The sequence below is a fragment of the Trachurus japonicus genome, chromosome 9 (assembly GCF_045865225.1).
Source record: "Trachurus japonicus isolate A0001 chromosome 9, Traja_1.0".
Classification (NCBI taxonomy): Eukaryota; Metazoa; Chordata; class Actinopteri; order Carangiformes; family Carangidae; genus Trachurus; species Trachurus japonicus.
In genome coordinates, this window is record NC_140915.1 from 14,015,451 (window position 1) to 14,039,080 (window position 23,630).

Consider the following 23,630-nt stretch of genomic DNA (forward strand, 5'->3'; position numbering starts at 1 on the left):
TCCCCTTTTTGAAAATGATACAAAATAAAACCACACTGGGATGGATCCAGTGCAGCTCCAGTGGAGGTTTTTCACTCAGCCAAACGCTGTCAGCAATCATCAGATTTTGCTGCTGTCAGTGAGGATGACTCCCTTGGCCATTTTGCACAGGAACTCATTTCTTTTAGAAGCAGCAGAGATGCAAGGTTTGTCCGCCTTTAGGAGCCTCAGTATACCACAATACCTGGAAAGCCACAGTCCTCTCCGCTGGGGAAAATCTCCAACTCCTGCATTTGCATAATATTAAACAGCTCAATTGAATCTAAAACATTTTCCAAAGGGCTTGAATGTTTAAAAACCATTGTAGGAAATGCAGGAAATTACTAATTTAGATGATTCAAGATCAGAAGCTGTAAAAACTATATTACAAAACCGTAATGGCTTTATGAGTTTGTGTTTTTATAGCTGTGTTTATTATGTTTTCTCCTCCCTTTTACAGTTTCGTCATGGTTCATCTCCCCCCTGCTCTCTGGACTGATGTCTGGACTGCTCTTCCTCCTCATCAGACACTTCATCCTCAACAAGGTGTGTTCACATAACTCACTGTGAAAATAGCTCCTTATTTGTATAACATTAGAAAGGTTTTATATTTTTTAAAAACCTTTTAAAATCTGAGTTGACCGAGTTGAAGACACAGAGACGCACACACACACACACACACACACACACACACACGTGTGTACACATAAACCTGTCCAAAGAACTTTAGCACAGATAAAAATCTCTTGGATTTGGCAACACTCGCAGACCTGCTGCTGTTACATAACGGGTGATCGCTGACAGACGAGGAAAAGCGATTTAGATCATCCTAAGGTCACAAGAGCAGGATTATGTATGAATGACTCATAGAGATGATTTGTCATTTGGGCTCGGGTGTTACTGTAAGGCCGGGTCAACGTCGGGATGAGTCTGTCTGTGTCTCTGCAGGTTGTATGCATCATCTGCGCTGTGATTTAGTTTAGTTCCTAGATACCAGACTTTTACCTCAGGAGCTCGGTCATGTTGCACATCCAGCTCCTTGTAACGGTAAACCACACGTTGTGTAAGAACGAAAAGTCGCATATCTTGTTTTCGGTTTTTCGCCACGTTCACGCCCATGACATGACCTGAGCCAAACTTCTGACCTCAGCGATAAATCCAGTTTTTATTACTCATCCACCTACGATCACAACATCTTATCAGTGATCAATCTGCAGAAATATTTCACCTTTGAAATTCTGAAGTCAACGTGTCAATGTCGGTGTTCACGCTCGATGCTCACACTTTCGATTTTAGTGCTGAAGTGGTGAAGAAGAGAGTGTGGGGGCGAACCTCAACTGACTTTGACCTCTTCATGCATGTTTTTATTTTAATCAGTGAGCATTTCATTGTCTTCTTCAGTCAGACAACCAAGTTTAATAATCAGGCACATAAAAAGTTTAAATATCATGTGGCTTTAGTAGGACTTTGAATCCATTTTTACCAATACTCTATAAAGTAAAAAACGGCCTTTTAAAGCCAAGTTCACATCTTAAAAAACAGCTTCTCACATTAGAGAGACTGAAGTTTTGAAAATGTTTTGCAATTTCCATTAAAAATCGCAAAAATCCATCCTTACAATGGCAATATGTGTTAAAAATCACATATAAAATATTAATAATTGTTGGTCTTGTTCATGCATTAATAATTACAAACCAAATCCCGTAACTAATTCTCTCCTATGTCAAATTTTTATCGAATTATTAATGAGCTGCAGAGCAGAATAACAATAAAATCAAAAGCAGAGTGCAATCACAGAACTGAGCAGAGGCCTCATCTCTTCCATCATCATCATCACTTAATCTCCGTCCTTGTGGTTTCTCCTCAGGATGACTCCGTCCCTAACGGCCTGCGGGCGCTGCCGCTCTTTTACGCCACCACCATCGGGATCAACACGTTTTCCATCATGTACACTGGAGCCCCGTGTAAGTGCCGTTATTCCCTAACAGACATTGTCACTGTTTATTTAGTCTGACACCAACACACGATCAAATTATCATCTCGGTCCCAGCGATCGTGCCAATGTCGTTGGCTCGCTCCAAATTCCTTGTGCAGGTGTGATGAGAGTATAAGTGGATTTTAACACTTCAAAACTACTCGCAAGATGTTTCGTTCTTATACTCATGTATGTGTGTGTGTGTCTGTGTGTGTGTGTGTTGATTAATTTCAGTGCTCGGACTAGAGGCGCTACCAGTGTGGGCCATCTTCCTCATAACTTTAGCTGGGGCGCTGGTCTGTGCAGCGGTGGTCTGGTTCTTCGTGTGTCCTTGGATGAGGAGGAAAATAGCAAGTAGGTATCTGTGTGTCTGTGTGTTATATATGTGTTTGTGTGTGTGTGTGTGTCCCGTCTTTCTCACGCCATCTGAAAGCTTGAAAGCCCGGCGCTCTGACCCGGACCTAACAACTGAGTCTCAGCCCCTGCTTGCACACTCTGTGCTCCGACACCAAACATCGGATGCCAGCGGATGTGTTTTCTCATTGGCCTCTGCCAAAGCCACTGAAGCCACCAAAAAAACCCTGTGAACTCTGTGTAGGACGGACTTCCACTTGCTCTGCTCACACACTTAAGATTTTCAGCCGTAATTGTGGCCTGCAGTGTAGAAAGCTTTCAGATCAAGGTTAGGAATTGTTTTCCTAATGGGAAAATCAGCCTGCAGCGCAGCAGACAGCGCCAGAAAACACAAGACACATTAAATGAAACAGTGGAAAGAGCAGTAAGAGGGGCAGCAGAGATGATGGTTGACATAGCGAAGGCAAGACTGTCTGTTAAAGTACAACTAAAATAAATAAATAAAAAAACTTTAAACAACATACAAAAACTGCTGTAGTCGAAGCGACAGCGTCCACATTGAGGCTTAAAATAGAACAATTCCTTTCTCGAACTTTCCAGCGCAGGCTGACTTGACCTGTTGCTTAAGGCGTCGTGACCGCTGAATGCCTGCGGGGATTATGGGTGATATTATCGGCGCTAATCTGGATATTACTGCATCCGTCAAAGTGAAACGGCCGATGAACTGAGTTTGTGTATGTGTTTACACTGAGGGCTGTTTTGAGGAGTAGGGGGGCATCAGGTCTGTCAGCACTGGGATTAGTTTAGATCAGCTGATGGCTATACTTGTTGTTGTGGAGAGTTGCTGCATAGTTTTCTCCCCTTTTCTTTTAGTCGGTGCAGAATAACAGCAGAGTGTCACAGAAAAAATACATTGTGTGATTCAGTGGAAATATAAATCATCTATAACACCTGTAGTTTTGTTCCTTCTTGTGCTTTACAATCATATAGTAATCTATAACTCAGGCCCCTGTAAACAGCAAACATCTAACATTGTTAGCAGGATTAGCAGGTGCTGATATTTCTCTTCTCTTCCTCCAGGTCGTCTAAAGAAGGAGCAGGCTCTGTCCAGGATCTCTGATGAGAGTTTGGACAAGATACCTGAGGAGGAGGAGGAGAGTCCCGTCTTCAAGGAGCTCCCGGGGGCCAAGGGAACAGACGAGGCCGTGCTGCCCCTCACCGGTGGCAGCGGCGACCGCAGCACCCGCGACTCCAGCGGAGAGCTCGCCAACCTGTCCAACGGAGGCACCATTCTACCAAATGGCCGGGTGTATGGTAAAACTGAAATATTTTTGACACCGCTGATCTTTTTTAGACGTGCCAGTAGATGACAGGAGATGGATGTGGACGGGGAGAGGAACTGTAGCTCTGCATGAATTTGGTTTTTGAGAGGTCACAAGCAGCAGCAGGGGTGTGTTTATGTGCATGTACAACACCATCAGTCAGTTAGCTTTGTGATTTCAGTAGGAACATGTGAATTACAATGAATGTGAAACATACAGGATGGCTTTAACCGAAGAAAAAACATTTTTTTGTCGACTACCAGTTGGTAAAAAGGATTGAATCTCAGTTTTTCACTAAGAGATTTAATTTAATGAAACCTATTTAACTGGTTCCCAATGGGCTCTATGCACAGCTCCGCTACTTCCTGAACTGCAGGCTTTATTTCCTGTCTTATTGGACAAACTGATTAATCCAGGTGTGTCAAAGTAGTCACACTCAGACACATCTGGATTAATCAGTTTGTCTAATAATGTAAGACAGGAAATAAGGGAGCAGCATTAAGTTAAGGAAGTAGTGGAGCTGTGCATAGAGCCCATTCCTCAGGTCAGTCTAACATGCTTTCTTTTTTAAGAGCAGCTCTTGTTTTACATTTAAATTGACGTTTTAGTTTATGTAGATGTAGGTAGGAATGATTTATGGGACAAATGTTAAATGTCTATTTTTGCTTGGTATTTGCTGAGTATGTACATGTAGGTGTGTGTATGTGTGTAGATGGCATGTATGCTTGTTTGTTTATGTATAGGTACTGTATATACATATATTTACAGTACATGTATGGTTTAAAGGTTAGGGCATCTATAAGCTTGTAGCTTCAGCCCTGACCCTTTCGATCAGCCATGCAGCCCTGCTTTCAGAGGGATGTGTAACTGTTTTTTTTTTGTGGTTCTATTTATTTTTTTGCTGATCGAAATAAACTCAAACTCAATATTTAGAGAAAATAACCGTAAATGTGCTGTTCTCCACCATTTTTCATCCACCCCCTCTTCTTCTCCATCCCGTCTCCTCCAGGTCGGACCCACTCGATGACCAACGGCTGCCTCAAGTCTCCCGTGTCGAACGGCAGCTTCAGCTTCGACGGCCACATGCGCAGCGATGGCCAGGTGTACCACACGGTGCACAAGGACTCGGGTCTCTACAAAGACCTGCTTCACAAAATCCACCTGGGCCGCATGGACGACAGCGACCGCTCGGGCTCCAACGCCGGCCCGGCCGACAACAACTACCGCCTGCTGCGCCGCAACAACAGCTACACCTGCTACACGGCGGCGATATGCGGCATGCCCGTGCAGCCGCTCATCCGCACGGAGTCGCGCGAGGACAGCGAGAAGCTGGTGGGCGAGGGCGGCGGCCGGAGCAACAGCGTGTCCTACTCCAAGAAGAGGGTACGGTACGACAGCTACTCGTCGTACTGCAACGCGGTGGCCGAGGCCGAGATCGAGGCGGAGGAGGGCGGCGTGGAGATGAAGCTGGCCACGGAGCTGGAGGGAGTGGACGAGGACGGGGCTCCGGCCCCCGTGCCTCTGGACGACCTGGCCGAGGAAGACCACGAGGAGAAGGACAAGCCCGAGGTGTTCCAGCTTTTCCACTTCCTGCAGATCCTCACGGCGTGCTTCGGCTCCTTCGCCCACGGAGGCAACGACGTCAGGTGCCACTTCCTGCTGCTCACACACTGACACATAGTATAGTACATTCAACTCAACTCAACTTTATTTATACTTCAAACTTCAAGTTTTATTTATTTGTATAGCACCTTTCATACATATAAAAATGCAACACAAAGTGCTTTACAGTGTTAAAAGACCCGACCCCCCCCCCCCCACACACACACACACACACACACACAGACGTACACATACTGTACACATGCACACACACACACATATTGAGAGTATATGTTATACACATGGGTTATACATAGGGATGATATGGCTGTATGGCTGGGCACTGACAATCCGGGTGAGGAAAGACAGTGATGGGAATAACGGCATTATAGAATAATAGTGTTACTAATGTCGCTACTTTTTACAATAATGAGTAATCAAAAGAGTTACTGTTTCCCTGTTATAACGCTGTTATCGTTAATAAAATGCACCGTTTCTTGACTCAAGAAGTCCCATCTCAAAATATCACCCTCATTCAAGTAAACGCTATATATATACATTTTTTTTCAGTCAATCAATGTGGCAGAAAAAAGCCATTTATCATTTATTTTTGTAATGTAGTAATTCAGCTACTAACTCAGTTTCTTTTTGGGGGAAGTAACCAGTAACTATAACTAATTACTTTTTAAAAGTAGCATGCCCAACACTGTTTATAGAGCACTTTAAAAACAGCCACAGCTGAAACAAAGTGCTGTATAAGAATAGAGCATAAGACATAAAACATAAAAACAATACAAACAATAAAAACTCTAAAACAGGAGCAGAGTCTCATGCTGGGTTGAAAGCCGAGGAATAAAAATGGGTTTTAAGACGAGTTTTAAAAATGGACAGTGAGGGGACTTGTCTGATATGCAGAGGGAGGTCATTGTTACTTACTTACTTTTATATTACATGCGTTAATTTATCTGTAACAACAAATAGAGAAATGTCACTACAAGTCCCAGTCTGACACGGGCACCAGAGGAGCTGAGGGAGGTCGTAATGTGTTGTCGTCTTCTTCCCCTGTGCAGTAACGCCATCGGCCCTCTGGTGGCGCTGTGGATGATCTACGACCAGGGCGGCGTGATGCAGGACGCCTCCACTCCCATCTGGCTGCTGTTCTACGGCGGCGTGGGCATCTGCGCCGGGCTGTGGGTGTGGGGCCGCCGCGTCATCCAGACGATGGGAAAGGACCTGACTCCCATCACCCCCTCAAGGTGAGAAAGCTGCCACGTGGGAAAGCGAGTGGATGAGTGTGTGTGCGAGTGTGTATGCGCGTGTGTGTCTTTGAGAAAAAGAGAAGAGAGGTGTTTCACTTGCCAATCACCAAGGCGACATGCTGACACACACAAGTGCAACCAGGGCCACAGCTTCCTGGGTAAGTACTTCAATGCACACAGAGTGTTTTTAATAAGGCTGTTATATGTTCTTGAACAAGTAATTGCCCTTCAACTCGCACACAGAGTTTCCCACTAAGCTGAAAGTGAAGTACACAAACGTGAGGAGAAGTGAGTCGCTCATAGAGTCCGGGGGTTTTTGTTGCTTCGAGTGCTGTGTGTTCACAGGTACAGTGACTGACTAATCAAGGACATTTGTCCCGAGCGTGCTCTGGTTAACTACTCTCTACTCCCCAAACAGAGCTGCTGCTGCTGCTGCTGCTGCTGCTGCTGCAGGCAACACACACTCTCACTCACTACACAAACAACCTGAGTACAGTGGCTCTGCGTAGTAATATTTCTAATATATGACATGGGTTTAATGGAAAGATTTGACTTTTATTTGAGTTAATTAAGGGCAGCACCCACAGCGGAGGGATATTTACTGTCTTTTTTTTTTTCTCCTCCTAGCGTTTAAAAGCTATAAACAACATGATGAGAAATAATCCGAGCTGAGTAATTATCATTTTTGGCTGGCAGTCCTCCTCACACACTCAAGAACAAGAACTTTAACTTTGCTGGAGATAATTCTCTGCAGCTTTGGAGCATATTCAGATATCTACTATAATATGTGCCTCTAGTGCCTCTTTGCATAGGCAATGAAAAAGGGAAGGCTACGCTCTCCCTCTACTTTCTCACTGCCCTTTGACTTATTACATAATAATTATGAATAATAAATAGTAGTCGGTTGGACCACAACACATAAAGCCCCAGGGCTCACTTCATTTTATGACTCAAGCAACGGACATCACACATTCTCAACCACTTACTGCCGCTCCTCTGTCCTTGAAATCAATATATCTCTCTCTATCTCGCTGTATCTTTGGGTTTTTTTTTTGCTGTTGTCTTGTCTTACCGTGCAGCAGCAGATCAGTGTGTGTGTGTGTGTGTATGGATGTTTGTGTGAGCTCATGGAAGACGGGCTCTGTGCCTTCAGGTTGCGGTGGGATGAATCTACTGTAAGAGTGTGATGAATGTGAGCATGCATGCATGTTAAGGTCTAATTGCTCCAGCCAAAAGAAAAAAAAAAGAGAAAAAATTCCGTCGCACAGGGTTACAGAGAGTCGTTTGGCATTCTGGGTGAGGGGAACTAGAGCAGGAGGGGTGAGGGAGGGGTAAAGCCACAGTGGGAACCCTTGGCCTCTCTTCTCCAACCGCAGGGAGGAACACCAGCCTGACTCCTCGTGCACTTTCCTCTCCCTCCCTCCCTCCGTCTGTCTGTCCTCCCCCTGTAAATCTCTATTTTTGTGGTCGGCTCTCTTCCTCCCTCTCTCCATGTCTTCCCATTTTCCTCTCCTCACTGGATCTTGTTTATAACAGACATCTCACCTCTAAATCTTTCCTTCTTTCCCTGCAGTCGCTCCATCTAATTATTTTTTTCCTCTTTCTTCATTCCTCCGTTTCTTTCTTTCTTTCTTTAATCTCTTCCTTTCCAAAACCAGCTTAGTTTTTCTCTTTGCCAAGACTCAAAGACAAATTTGCTCTGCTTCACTCCTCTAAAGACTCCCCCTTCCTCTACTGTCTGTTTCCATGCATCAGGCTGACAAAGAAGTTTGTTTGGGGCAAGGATAGGGAAAAGTGTGTGTGTGTTTGTGTATACAGCCTGCTCTGCCTGGCACCGTGAACACTTGAGCAGCCAAGCCAGTCTGTGTAAAAAAAAAAAAAAAAAGAGAAAGTCCTTAAACATAAGAGATGGATTTTCCTCATTCAGGATGGCGGCGTTCCTGTTAAAGCACCACGGGGATGAATTGCTGCAGCTCGAAAACACAAACAGTCCCGTCCAGCTCTTTGTGATGAACACCTGTGCCTTTCCTGCTATGACAAGTCAAAAAATATATCTGGTGGAGCTGGTGTGTATGTGTGTGTGTGTGTGTGTGTGATCACTCAGAACAGGTGTCACAGCTCTTTGGAGATTAGACTTTATTGTATTAACGAAGACCTTTGCTTGACAGCATTCAGAAATGAGAGGAGAGAGAGTGTGGTGGGATGTAATGTAATCACATGGTCAGCTTAAAATCATTTGGCCGCCTCGACGTTCCACACCTGTTTCCACACACACACACACACACACACACACACACACACACACACACACACACACACACACACAGTTGAAGGCGAGCCTCCACTTTACACATGGGTTCAAGTTGTGTTCACGATCGACTTGAGTCAAATAATTAGAGGACTGCTGTGAAAGTGGCTCTGGCCCCCTGCTGGTCAACAGTGACTGGAGCGACATATTGCTGCTTATGTCACTTTAGCCAATCACGTTTCAACAGTGTTTGTTCACAGGAACTTGGCTTTCTTTTCTTTTTTTCTTTTCTTCTTTTTTTCTTTCCCATTCGTCCAGTTTCTCTTAATTCCTCTGGCTCTCGGAGACTCGTTTTTTTTTCTTCTTCTTCTTTTTTTGGTTTGCTTGCTTGCTTGGGGACGGGGTTCTCTTCCAGATCTGGAAACGGGACAGGATCTCAGACCAGACCGAGTGTCTCCTAGTCACCACAAAGCAACACAGAAACACAAACTCTCACAACAACAGCAACAGACAGCCATTCAATGCACCACATGCAACTTCTTCAGATATGAATTAACTACCAACGCTTTGGACCTGCGTTTATATTTATGTGTGTGTTTGTGTGAGAGAGTGTGTGTGTGTGTGTGTGTGTGTGTGTGTGCGTTGTTGAGTGAACTTCAAAGTTGTACTTCAAAGTTGCTGTTGAATGTCCTACTGTGCTTTAATGTGGATGCTGGAATACGTTGAGACCGTGCCATCAACAGCACAACCCAGGCATTACAATGAAGAATGTCTTTTTGCCCCCCTCCCCACCTCCACTCCCCTTCCTCTCCCCTCTTCCTCCTCCTCCTTCCTCCTCCTCCTCCCCCTCCTCCTCCTCCTCCCTCCTCCTCCACAGTGGATTCACTATTGAACTGGCTTCTGCACTCACAGTCGTGTTGGCTTCCAATGTCGGAATCCCTGTCAGTACCACACACTGCAAGGTATGACTGAGTGGACCTCCAGCTGCTCTCAACAAAACCCCAACACCCCCCACCTCCTCCTCTTCCTCCTCCTCCTCCTCCTCCTCCTCCTCCCCCTCCTCCAGGCATCTACAGGGGACAGGGAGCTCACACTGCCTCCCAGGGCACCGGCGGTTGGACTCTCACACACACATTCGGCACCTCACTCAGTCAGATGATAGGTCCACATCCATCCATCTTTTCTCTATTCTCCTTTTCCCGCTTCCTGATAAAACGATTTGACCACACAAGAGAAAGTTCAGCTCTTCGTGGCAGTTTAGGAGATCATTTCTGGTTTGTTGTAACTTGTCAGCCATCATTTATGTTTCTGGTGGTAACATTTAACTCACAAAAGTAGATGCTGAGATCTAGAAATGTTGCTGCAACTAAGTTAAAGAATCCTATTATCAGGAATGTTAAATAAGCAATGGTGTAATTTGTTTGGGCTGCACCCGGACTGAAAAATGTCAGCAGGTATGACTCGGGGATGGAGGATACAGTACCCCTTTAATTTACAGGCCGCCAATTATGTGATAATGTCAAGAAATAGCCAAGAAATAACAATTAATTGCATCATAATGTCTAGAAATAGCCTAAAGATAACGGTAAATTTTATAGTAAGGTTGAGAAATATAGCCAAGAAATAATGATTGATTGTGTAAAAATAGCCTAGAAATAACGGTCAATTGCAAGGACTTGGTGGAGAAAAATTCTGGCCTTTAACAAAAAAATTTGAAGCTTTAAAAGCATGTGAAAAATGGGATAACAGGACATTACGGTGAACTTGACCGTTATTTCTAGGCTATTTCTTGACATTATCACTTAATTAGCAGCCTGTAAATTAAACGGTTATTGAAAATACTAAACAATCTTTTTAATTAAAGTTATTGATATGATCATAATGACCTAAATTAATGTAATACGACAGTGTCCTTTGTAGCAGAGGCAGTATAATCTTACATAGTATCATAATCTATTAATAGGTATAATGTCTCTTTGAAGGAAAGAGATTAAACATGAATTGTGTATCGAATCGATAATGGAAAAATGTGTTGCTTTAAGTAGCTCTAATCTCAAAGTGTTTTTCTAGATCCTAGCAATGAAATTGTGAGTCCAATAGTATTATATTATAATTAAGAGTAAATGCAAAGTAAATAAACCAGAATGATCCTTTAATTTGCTGCATTTGCAAACCACTCCCATCAATCTTTGCCCTGCATTAAAAGACAACAACAGCTGAAGCAGCAGCAGCAGCAGCAGCAGCAGAGTCCAGCCCAGCACCGACGTCCCCGGGCAGCGGTGTGCAGCCCCTCTCCCCTGTTCTTTTCAGGAATGTCCGGATCCAGGCTGGAAGACATGTCGGACCCCCCTCCGGCCACAATCTCTCCGCCCCGCCCACCTGATCTCCACATCGACATGGTGTCTCAGTCTCATTCTCTGTTTTCATTTCCACCAACTCTCTTCCATTTTGCCCTCTCAGCACTGGCATGGTTTGGTATGTGGGTCCTCCACCCTCCTGTGCTTGGCTGCAAGCAGACTCTCAGCCTCTGAGCCCCCTCCTCCTCCTCCTCCTCCTCCTCCCAACCACCAGCCTCCTGCCCTCCTGACCCCCACCTGTCTCACTTGTTTTCCCTTTTTTTTTTTTTACCTCTCCCTCTCCCTCTCCATCTTTCTCTGTGTCTCTCCACTCATCTGTCTTCACAGCGGATTTTGCATTGAAGTAATGAGTGCGCTAACAGTGCTTGTTGCATCAAATGTGGGCATCCCAATAAGCTCCACCCACTGCAAGGTATTGGAGTCAATGGTAGTGAAGCTGTGCTAAAGAGCCCTCCCAGAGCTCCACTTCATCGCTTCACCTGTAGCTGTCAATCTCTAAAAAAAAACAATCACAACTCCCGCAGTTGAAGTTTTGACCTCGTGCAGTTTTCCTCCGGCAGCTCGAGCTCCCATAAAAGTCCCAGAAGGGAGCTGTGTGATATTAAAGGAAAGTCTGAGCACATTAAATGTAAGTTTATTGGATAACAGGCAATAAATCACTGGTGAATAGAAACTACACTACATCTTAAAAAGCAGAGACTCATGAGATTTTTTTTTTATTTTCTTTTTTTTTCTATTCTTTCTTTCTTTCTTTCTTTTTTTAACCAGATTTTGATTTAGTTGTTCACATTTTCTTTTGTCAATTAGATTAATAACATCACATTTTTCTTTTGTTCTAATCTTTTTCTTCAAAGGCACAAATGCTTGAACTTGCATTTATGTTACTGCAACATTACCAAAGATATTTAAAGGAAAATACTGAACTATTTAATTGTGCAGTTAAGTCTTTATTAGGCAACATATTAAGTCTAAATATGGGATAAGATTTTAGTGGATGATAGCTGTAAAAAACAACAACTCTACGTTAGGTTTGCTGAAGGGAAACTGCACAAGACTCAAAACTGGTATTTAATTACTTATCTGATCAATTTGTCTAAACATCAACATCGCCATCCATTTCTTAGTTTTAATTCTCACCTCCAAACACCCTTGTCTCTTCCCTAAAACCTCGGATAATCAGCTGCTATGCCAAAATGCTAAATCTACTGATGTTTAGAGGTATACAATCGTGGTGGTGATTTGATTTTGTGAGTGTGTGTGTGTGTGTCTGGGGGATCTGCACATGTTGGACCAGAATTAGTATTTAAAAGATATAAATCCAACATATCAAACAAAAGACATTTTCTGATTGTTTAATGTGTAGTTTTCAAAAAGTAACCAACAACAACATCTGTCAACATTTCCCAGACAGCTGTGAGTGTGTGTGTGTGTGTGTGTGTGTGTGTGTGTGTGTGTGTGTGTGTGTGTGTGTGTGTGTGTGTGTGTGTGTGTGTGTGTGTGTGTGTGTGTGTGTGTGTGTGTGTGTGTGTGTGTGTGTGTGTGTGTGTGTGTGTGTGTGTGTGTGTGTGTGTGTGTTGTGTGCGATGTGTGTGTTTGTGTATGTGTTTGTGTGTGTGTCTGTGTGTGTGTGTTTGTGTGTGTGTGTGTGTGTGTGAGTGAGAAAGCGAAGTAATGGGCATCTATTTGGTTTGGTCTCCGCTCAGGCTCCTTTTTCTTTTTTTTCTTCAGTGGAGGTTAAACTGAATCGATGCCCGGCCCCTGAGTGACGTGTGACATGTGGTGGGACGCTGCGGTGTGATGATGTACAGTGACTCGTTGTTTCAGAAGCTCTGCAGCCTAAACACTGAGGTCGGGCTGAGGTCAGGCTTTGTTGCTGCATGCCTGAAATACTAGAAAAGTCTGTAAACAAACACCCATGGCCAGAAAATGTAGCTTTTCTTCCACACAGACTGTGATTTTCAGCCTAAAGTCTTCTCTCAGTGACCTTTAATAGGACTGGCCTATTGACGACTACAAACATAACTGGTCTCTATCGACCTGACCTTCCACATTTAGTCTTGAGTGTGACTGTAGGTGTATCATGTGTAAAACACAGTTTGATTCCTGCACTCCCGCAGTGTCCGCAGAGCTATAAAAAAAACCAACCAGTCACTGTGCACACACTGAACACACTGAAGTGTCCTCCATGTGTATGTGTGTGTCTTCTGTGGTATTATAATTTGAATTCTTCCATAAAGGTGAGTGGAAAGTGCATTAGTGGAAGTCTGACAGGTGCAGATATTTTTGTATGGGCTAAGGGAGTTTTTTTTTTTTTTTCATTTTTTTAAAATCTCAAAATTTACTTCTTTTTTTAATTTGACAGCTAATGAATGGGAAAATATTCAATGTTTGCAGTAGACCTGCTAATTTCAGACTTCCACACGCACAATATTGATAAAGTAGTGATAACCATTTTGATCGGCTTGCTCTAACTAACACAGGCGTTTTTAGACTGAGCTGGTTTTGAAGAGCTGAAGGTTGTGTAAGGCTTTTCTGTTGATATGCTAATATTTTATACAGTTTATACATAATACCTTCTGTTTCCCTATCAGTAATTTCACCAAGTACATTTAAGTATTGGATATATAGTACTCTCTACTGCACTATATTCATCTAAATGTATGATCATATTATAAGAAATTTCAACCACATTGCTAATTATTACCCATGAATACATTTGAAATAGACATAGAATAATACATCATACACAATCTAATATGACACAAAAAAGTAGTTTGAGCGGTAGGATTACTTTTGATACTTTGATAATCTGTATTTTTTATACTGTTACATTAGTACTGGACTGTATCTTCCACCATCCTCAGTGTTAAAGCTGGAGGCCAAAAACATGCTGCATCATTCCCACCAATCGCCTCTGGCAGTTTAATTCATCAGCTGTTTGAGCCTGACAGATAAATAATAGCTAAACATACAAACTGGGCAGGGAAACAGATGCCTGATAAAACAAGCGGGGCTTTATCTGAACACTAAATGATCGGTTGCTCATGAAAACCCTCCATCATGAGGAAAGCCTGAACAAGCCTGCAGCTCCTCAGTGTCTTCTGTATTCACCGTGTTTTAAACATTACCGCTGCTGATTGTGTCGTTTGTCTTTTCTCCGGCTGCGTCCCTCCAGGTGGGCTCGGTCGTGGCCGTGGGTTGGATCCGCTCCAAGAAAGCGGTGGACTGGCGCCTCTTCAGGAACATCTTCCTGGCGTGGTTCGTCACGGTGCCCGTGGCCGGCCTCTTCAGCGCCGCCGTCATGGCCCTGTTCGTCTATGGCATCCTGCCCTTCGTCTGAGGGCACGTGGCCGGGAGGGAGAACAGAGGAGGAAAGAGAAAGAGAGAGTCAGAGTACAGAGTAAAGAGAGAGATAGAGCGAGGAAAACTTGGGTAAAAATCATAGCTCGAGTGTCGGGGTTCAGATAAAGGAGAAGTGAAATGAAAAAGAGGAGAAGGGCAGGGGTGACGGCGAAGAGGAGGAGAGGAGAGGGAGCTGCAGAGGTTTTACACATGGACTTGGTTGTACTGTGGATGTGAGGAGGGTTGGTTCACATGCTGCCTGGCTCCATAGTCCAGAGATCTTTTTTTTTTGACTCATTTTGAGTTGAGTTTCTTGATCTGGTTTCTATTTATTCTTTTTTTTTTTTTTTTTTTGTGAGGGTGCATAAGAAATTGTGTAACCAACGTGTTCATCATACCATCCAATCTGCTGTACATATGACAATAATCGTGAGATTTCCAGTAACTTTTAACAAGATTTACGGTTGAAGGAGAAACAGTGGCGGCCATTTTCTGTCTCGTCATTAAACAAAGACAAAAATCACCACTCAAGATGATTTTAAAACAACAAAAAAAAAAGTTAATTCTGCAAATCTAAACATGCTTGCAGTAAAACTATATCCTTCTGCTTGCAACCCCAGGTAGCATAGTTGGCCAAACGCTTATTATTATTATTATTATAATTATTAATATTATTATTATTATAATTATTATTATTATTCCAAGATGCCAGAAAAAACCTGTACATATTATTGTATTGGATTGAGTGTGATTTGTTGTATCGCAGCTTGCTTTAAAGTTTCAAAAAAACAAAAAACAAGAAGAAGAAAAGATGTGCGTGTGGTCAACCAACCCATCCATCATCTCACTTTTATAACACGCTAGCCAGGTACAACTGGGGCCAAATGGAAAGGACGCCTCAGAGAGCGGTGGTGGGACTGTCACTCTGCTTTTTTTTGTTTTGTTTTGTTTTATTTTCCACATGATACCATAGAAACCTGATTTGCTAAAGAGTTGATTTTTGTCAAAAGCTCCTGTATGTTTTTAGAGATGGATCTCATATTTTTTAATGATGTATTATAATGTAATTTGTACTGTAAATACTGTCCTTAAAGAGTTTGGGGGAGGGGTGGGGAGGGATCATGGTTTGTATTTAATGTTGTGGGGGAGGCCTCTTCACCTCTTCATGATGTCATAATATACAGTGCGTTTCATCCCAGAGGCTCACACACACACATACACACTACTAACACACACACTAAGTCATGAACACACACTTGACAGGCTGCTGTTTTTTGGCGGTTGGCAGAAGTATATTGATTGGAAGATGGTATTTTAAATTTAAAGTTATCAATCAATCAACCAATCAGTCAACTGGAGATAATTAATTCATGTAGATTTTGCCACATCAGTGAATTCAACAGTATTGACAGAAACGATCATGTAGTTTCCTCTCGGAGGAGACGATATCGGTGGGTTTGAGATGGCGACGTCAAGAGGGAGGTGGCTCTTACCGAGAGCAGCACCATGCCAAAGCCAAGCTGTGTTTGTCGCCATCGTCAGCATGCCAAGTAGAATATAACGAGGTTTAGGGTGCAGCAGACGCCAAAAACACTAAAACTGAACAGATACTGTACAAACACACACACACAAACGAGAAGGGCCTGCAAAGCAGTTCACATATCTGCATCTGTATGCCTTTATTTTCATACATAGAGCTCAGCTACTGGAGTCATTTCCTCACGTCGAAGGCTCCCTGCCAATGATGGACCTCTACACTGTCCATGATGTTCGGGTCGTTTCAGATCGTCGGTCAGACCACTTCTTATCTGTCTCAGTAGCCCTGAACCTCAGTCTCATGACCCTCACGCGAGGCGCTTCTCTTCTCTCGAGACGCCTCCGAAAAGTTAAAGCCTTGTTGTGTCAAACTACAACTATGTGTCATATCAAAAAAAAAAAAAAACTAAGTCAAACTGTTGTATTGTAAGTGGAAGCGGGGGGCTTCAACCCCAGCCACACTTGTAGCTCCTCAAAATGGGCTGGTGTTGTTTGAAGTGTAGAAGCATTTAGTCTAATTGATCACCTGTGTTTTCAATCTAAGTGCTAAAGGTTAGCTAGATATCATAGGGTCACGTCGCCGAGGGGCCCAACAAAAGCTCCTCATGTCATAAAAATATCACAAGACAAAAACTTTTTTGTCTTTAGGCTCATGATGTTTGGAACGAGACGGTATCAGGGGGTGGATAGCAATGATCATCACCAGCTTTTTAACAGGGTCGTCCGACCTGTAGATGAACAAAGTCTAAAGCTTTTTTTATTTGAAGAAACTCGATTGCCAGGTGTTGCAAGTTGTTTTTTGTTCTTGTGTGTGTTGTGTTTCCTAATTTCATGTTTGTTTTTTTTTCTCATGAACAAATCTATGCTTAAGTAGCCACTTGCCTTGTAACATTGTGTTTTATTTTGTGCAGATACAGTAAGCTAATTAAGTACTGTGGTGTTTACATCGTAACCATATTGTAGAGTATCTGAAAAAAAAACTGTTGCCTAATGATGCCAATGAAAGACAAACTATTATTAACCATGACTTTTTAAGTGCAAGTAAAAAAAAATATAACCAGAAGTGTCTAGAGAGAGAGAGAGCAAGAGCAAGTGCAAGTGTGCGCGCGATGATCTGTTGTTTGGTTTTTGTTGTAGTAGTAGTGCTAATCATGATCCCCGTCACTTTACACTGCTACTACAAAGCGTTAACACTACATGTATGGGTGCAATTCAGTAATGAAGAGAATAACTAGAGAAATTTCATCAAGACTATATATTTTTCTACCATATCTGAGTTTTAACCTGGGTGAGCTTCCAGACACTTTGGAGGACACATTTTGCAGGGGTTGATGGGGAAAATTGGTAAAACAGGGACTATAGTTGACAGTGATAATGAGAGACGAGTCTTGTTACGGGGGGTGTCCCGCCTCATTGGTGCCATGCGCCATACTCCCTCTAAGCCCAGTGTGTTCTTCTAACATGTAGATTTGACGTGTCGGTTGCCAGTAGATCAGATTTTTAAATTTACCATTTTTATTTTTGAATTTTAAATGAGAACACTTTGTAATTTTGTTTCCCTATACTGCTTTGATCATGAGCTGTGAGAGCAGGACAGCATCTCGCTAAAACCAGGAGAACTGCTCACTGAAGGCAACCTAGAAGCAAAAAATCTGTGTAGCTGAGAAACATAAACGTAGAAAAACTGAAAACTGGACTGTGAGGACACAATGTTTCCTTGTTTTGGCAGGTGACCACTCTTGAAGCTCATTACCCTTTTTTTTTTTTTTTACTCTTCCAGGCTGTGTGTTACACAAGGGGCTGCATAGACCACGTGTTTGTTTCTCGAACAGTGAGCATACCTGGAGGACATTAAAAAAAAAAATCATGAAGCACAAGAGGTTATAGACTTGTTTCCTAAAATATCAAAGATCTTATCAGATATTTTCTTACTGTCTTTTTAAAGCAGAAGAAGTGACAATTACAAGATAACGATATGTGCTAAAGAATATTGTAACTAAACACATTAGCTACTGGTCATACCAGACCAAGGAAGACTGTAGCACTTTAGCGTCTGAGTGTTTTTTACACCTTCATCTGTAAAAAGGTCAAAATATGATCTAATTAGCTTTGTTTGAACACCAGCACCCAGTCCAAGTCCACTAATTAGCATACCAGTCATAGTAAATGTAAGATGGTGCAAAATCAACCACTAACTCAATCGAAAAAGCCACAATTAAGAGTGTAATCACACACTAATGGTATTTCCTCAGAAAACTAACATTAGTCACTGTTCCAGTAGCTTTTGGCTTTTTTGTTCGTTTTGTAATGTTTTTGTCCGTTGTCTAAAATTAACCTCTCTATTGTATCAGACCATTACATTGAGCTTTTATCTCAGAGCATTTACAGCATCCAGATTAAACAAACCTTTATTGGTAACATTAAACAACTAGCAGATGTTGTTCTTGAATGCTAACAAAATAAATTTTATTAGGCTACTTGTAACAACCAAGTTTCAGCTCTGTAGAAAACCGATGGAAAGAACCTGTCTATGATCAGATTCACTTTCTGACTGAGGCTGCTGGGAGTTTGTTGATCTTGTGTGAATTAAAATAAACAATAAAATGAGGCTCCACCGTCCTCTTGTTGGACGGTGACATGTATTTGTAAATGGACTGAGGTTAGCCAGCGCGATTCCCATATCTGGTTTGTGTATCATCGCCACGCTCTGTTCAGCCTCCTGTGTAACTCACACTGTCATTTTTTAAAAATTGTTTTTCCATGCATTATCAGTCCTGATAGGCCAAAAGGGATGCACTGCTCAAGATGGGGAGGGAAAGTGGAAATCGCCCTCTGGTGGCAGCGTTGATGGAAATGTTTTTAAAGATATCACAGGCAGCAATATATTGAGATGTTAATAATACCTCGTAAAAACAGTTTTCAGGGTCTTTAAAAGAGTCTGGCCTGACTGAGTATAATCATCTCATACATTTATATAGACTTAACTCATATAAAACTGCTCTTCATATACTTTTTTTTATTTGTTTCCCAAAAAACAATAGTCACTTGAACACTGCAGGTTTTGAATTTGCAATAATCTCTGTTTGGTGAAGGTATATGAACGCAGCCACTAGATGGCCCATCTGGCACTTTCCCTCCCCGTAGCGAGGGACAGCATTTTAGACCAGTCCGTTTCAACTGATCAGTATAAATCAATCAGTGGTGTGGTGTGATTGCCATTGAGGGAGTTACAATGCTTCTTCTGCATTATAACTGTTTTGTAATTTTATTTCATTTTTTTATGTTTGTTTTTTTCTGGTAGAGGAAAAAAAAACAACAACAACTAGAGAAACAGAATGTGCCATTTTCTTTCTCCCTGAATGTGCAATACAAGCTGTTTTCTTGTGAAGGTGCAACTACATTGCTGTCACTCTGTGGTCGTGTGGCTCCACCTGCCCCGGTGTAATAGCGCCCTCTCCTGTCTGTGTGGATCTAGCACCACCTGACAGAGGCAGAGGGGGCTTCAAGTTCAAACCTTCATCTGGATGTGGCGTGCTGTCTCTAGTTTTCTGGTCTGTTTTGTAATAGAATGTGCTCCTTGGCTGGCCTGCAGGCTTTACAGCTCTGTGTTGTCTTTTTACTGTTTACTGCTATTTAACTGTCCGGTCCTTCAAAAGTAAAAAGAAAAATAATAATAAATGAATAAAAAATCAAAAGAAACTGTAGCCTGCTTCTACGAAATCTTAAAGCTCTTCTGATTTGCATATATCGTACTGTAATGTTTTATTTAAGAGTTTAGTGAAAAGAAATGTCTGCATTTAAACTAAATTATGGGAATTAAAATTACAAAGAATACCTGAACTCCTCTGAGTTGTGTTTTGCTTTTGCAAAGAGGTGAATGAGTAGAGGATGTGATGTTTATGGTCAGCTGGGAACTCTAGAAACCTTTTCTATCCAGTTGGGAAACAGCTTTATTTTTTATTCACATACTAATAAATTAACACTGTACTGGTGCAACAAGATAATTTACTGTAATATACAGCATCCATCATATATGTGTTAATATCCACATGGTTTAAAGAGATATTGATTATTTGACACCCCTTTCTTTTGAACCTCTATGACCTGCTTTACTTATGAAGTCTTACAAAAGGGCTGGTCTGTAATTTATACCGTTAATGCTATACTCCCTTATAAAAATCAATTTGCAGGTCTTACATTATAGCAATGATAGTGGTTAAGATGGAGGAAAAAAAAAAGTCCCATCCCTAATGGACATCATGCACCAAAGCGCTTCAGTGCAGTAGGAGACCTCTGGGTCCTTGGGAACTAGCGGCCATGTCTTTTTAATAAGTGCAATGAGGTAAAGAAGTGTAGATAAGAGCTGGTGATTTATAAAGAAAGGCATACTGATCCTGAAAAAAACTGATACAGGACTCAATTTTTGTTTCTGCAACAATGAGAATCCAGGTCTATATATTAGGTATCTGAATAGGAATAGGTGTATTGGAAGCATAGTCCACAGCAGCCATGGGTGTGGGTCCAACCTGTGGCTCTTTGCTGCCATGTTATGGGAAATATATATATTTTTTAATAATAATAAAAATGAAATGTACTCTAGGCAACAATTATCTGAGCAGTTACACTTCTTTCGTTTATTTTGACATAAATAGTGCCCAAGTCTCAGCTTTACCTTCAGTAGGTTTATAGTGGTAAAGTAGATAAAGCAGCTTTTTATGTTACAGGCTGTCCATATCATTGCTGAATTTTCAATCAGTATTGCTGCCGGCTTCCAATATCCTGTCTCAGTTGGGTCCTATACCAGTCTCATTTAAATGTATAGATATTCTTCAGTTGTGCTTAGGAACACAGTGACAGTCACATCTGATATTAACTTTATTTTGGGTTTTGCAGATGAATATGTGCAGCCTTGTCAGGCCCCAGAACATTTCATGTCGTGGTTGTGTCTCTGCTCATTTCCTCCCACTTTGCATCTGGTTTCCTACAGCTACCAATCTCTTTAAAGACTGAATCAATCTGCCACATCTTTTCAGGCTGCTGTTATTTAGGAGGGGGGTTTGAGCTGAGATAATAATTCAGCGACTTGGCACTGATTGCACTTCAAGTTCCCAGCTCTGCGGCTGTGTGAGCTGGGTTTAATTTAGGAAGTCTCTACAGTAACGCTGGGAAATGTTGGCTCGAAGCTCGCACACGGTGACTGACGAGATTTACATTCAGTGGGACAAATGGTTTCCATTTCATGTTGGTTCAACCAGTAACCAGCAAAAACTGGAAACCATTACCTCCCTGCAGTCAGAGTTGGTGGGGGGGTTGCAGTGTTTCAGAAACAGAGACACTGCTTGTGAAAGACATCTATATCTCTACTTTCTCATTGAGTTGCATTAAAATTGACAACAAAAAGGTAACATCTGTGCACTTAACCCCAGCTGCAGTTGGACTGACTCACTTTTACATGGAGAAGCTTCTCTTCGTTTGTATCAAATGGCAAATGTAGTTACAATCAACCCCTCTGTACGGTGGCCCTGAGAGGTCATTACACTGAAAACATGTGACAACACCTGCAAATACATGAGCTCACAGCACAGTGGAAGTGTTTCTAGGGACACAAGAAAGTGACAGACCAGGCTAAAGGCAAATCTAACAGTAGGGGAGAGTGGGGCAATGTGAGACACCGGGTAATGTGAGACACCCCCTATATCTAGAAAACGGAACACATTTATGGTCATCTGACCATTATGTTTTCAAGCCCCTTCCATTTCCCCATGGCTATGAAGGAGAGGAACTCATGATGCTGTGGAAAACATGTTTTTTTCACAAAAATATGATTTTTGCATGTAAAAGTAAATTTTCTTGGTGTCAACTTAATCAACTGTTGTGCCAAAGCAAATTGATTCAGGTAGAAAAACTTATATGATACATGATGATGAACTACCAACACATAAAACCATGTGATGATGCTGGCTGAAAATTAGGCTGAATTTCTAAGAGAGGTCGTTTTTTCTAAAATGGGGGTGTTGGGGTAAAGTGAGACAAATGCTGCGGGGTAAAGTGAGACCATGGATGCATTATAATAAATCCAAGAGTGAGACACTGTGAGCACACCATACACAAAAAGATTCACACTAGAATCACGTCCCCCAAACCAGAAATCTTGCGTGATCAATGATCTGTAGCCACACTGCTTTGTTATGCTAGGTGCTCTCAGTCAGCTTGTTTATTTATTGGTTAATTAACTCAATTTTAGTCACATTCCACTTTGTCGGCTCCCTCCACACACAAGAGGACTTTTGATCAAAATGGTCACCATTGTCGGGGCCTACAACCTGACCTCCATCTAACAGGTTCTATCTGTCATTTGAATGTTAATTAAAACATTTTGTGTTGTATTTGATTTTGGTTTTGAGTCACTTTGCGTTGAGAAAACAAAAGTGCTTAATTGACCAATCCCCATGATTCTGTTACTAGTCCGACATTAGTTCTGGGGAGTGTGGTTGTCAAGCTAGCTGTCATGATTCTAACTGTTACAACATGTGTTGTTACGGTAGTTTCAGAGTGGAAAAAGTAAGTGGATCAGTTTACCCCATTGATTTTTCTAGTTTGTCTCAGTTTACCCCTGACCTGGGGTAAAATGAGACACGAGACCACTTTTTTTTTAACAATCATATTTTCACTGTCCTTCATCCTAAATACATTCTGATCATTTCCATTGCTAGGCAACATCCTGAATTAATGGGAAATGTGTAAATTTTACTGATAAATCATTTTAGCTCGCTTAGAGGGGAGCAAATGTAAAAAGTGTCTCACTTTACCCCACTCTCCCCTACATATTTGCAATAATATGTGATATTGCATTATGATAAAACAAACCAACTATTTTCAAACACATGTAGGCCACTTCAGGTTAAAGTCATGAACAAAAAGTGTGTGCCACATCATTTTGTGTCCCCAGAAACACTTCCATTGTGCTGTGAGATTTTGCAGCATGTTTGATGTGTGTTTTCTAAAAGCTGCAGTGCATTGAGCTCTCAGGGCCACCTTACCTCTGTTTTCAAGTGTTATTCACAACCGTTTAAAGCAGGTTTTCTTCGTTACATTCAGAATCTGAAGCACTTCCTTGAGGAAGCGTGCACTTTTCTGAAAGCCGCTTCTCCTGAGTTTAACTCCATCCATTCAGATGCCACCTGCCCTGAGGCTCAGTCAATAAAGTCTGAAAGAATGAAAATGAAATGTGTCTCACAGGTTTGCCGTCTTTTTTGAACAAGATGTATTACTTTGGATTCATGATAATGCTCTTTAGCTTTACATTAGTTCAACAGTATATTGATTGATGTCTCTCCTTTAAGTCTGCACCAATTGCATCGTTCACAAATATTTTAAAATATTTTTTCCCCCAGAGGATTGTAATGTATCTATGTGAGTCCAAATGTGTCACCATTTTCTTACTATATTTCACACTACAAAGAATTAGCTCAGTGTTGTGTGTCTGCTAAATCTTCGCTTAGACACCACTTCCCACAGTCACCTGTATGTCAGTGTATGTGATACTGAGAGCCACTTAAAATCTGCCATGATGCTTTATTTATAGAGGATTTGTTCCAGAGATCAGAGGGGAGGAAA

The 23,630-nt window shown here is 42.0% G+C and overlaps 1 protein-coding gene across 5 annotated transcripts in view; it reads left to right on the plus strand.

Moving 5' to 3' along the window:
- slc20a2 (solute carrier family 20 member 2) overlaps window positions 1–17,649 on the plus strand; it is a 48,236-nt gene extending 30,587 nt beyond the window's left edge. For 3 of the 5 annotated variants that reach the window (XM_085786052.1, XM_085786054.1, XM_085786053.1), the window contains exons 4-11: window positions 479–564; window positions 1,886–1,982; window positions 2,228–2,347; window positions 3,428–3,661; window positions 4,679–5,315; window positions 6,342–6,527; window positions 9,656–9,740; window positions 14,311–17,649. In XM_085786052.1, the coding sequence (XP_085642178.1) occupies window positions 479–564; window positions 1,886–1,982; window positions 2,228–2,347; window positions 3,428–3,661; window positions 4,679–5,315; window positions 6,342–6,527; window positions 9,656–9,740; window positions 14,311–14,475 (1,610 nt within the window). In that variant the 3' untranslated portion in view covers window positions 14,476–17,649. Of the gene's footprint in view, window positions 1–478; window positions 565–1,885; window positions 1,983–2,227; window positions 2,348–3,427; window positions 3,662–4,678; window positions 5,316–6,341; window positions 6,528–9,655; window positions 9,741–11,462; window positions 11,548–14,310 lie in introns of all 5 variants that reach the window. The other 2 variants (XM_085786055.1, XM_085786056.1) reach the window with 1 other exon arrangement.
- The last annotated feature ends 5,981 nt before the right edge of the window (window positions 17,650–23,630 follow it).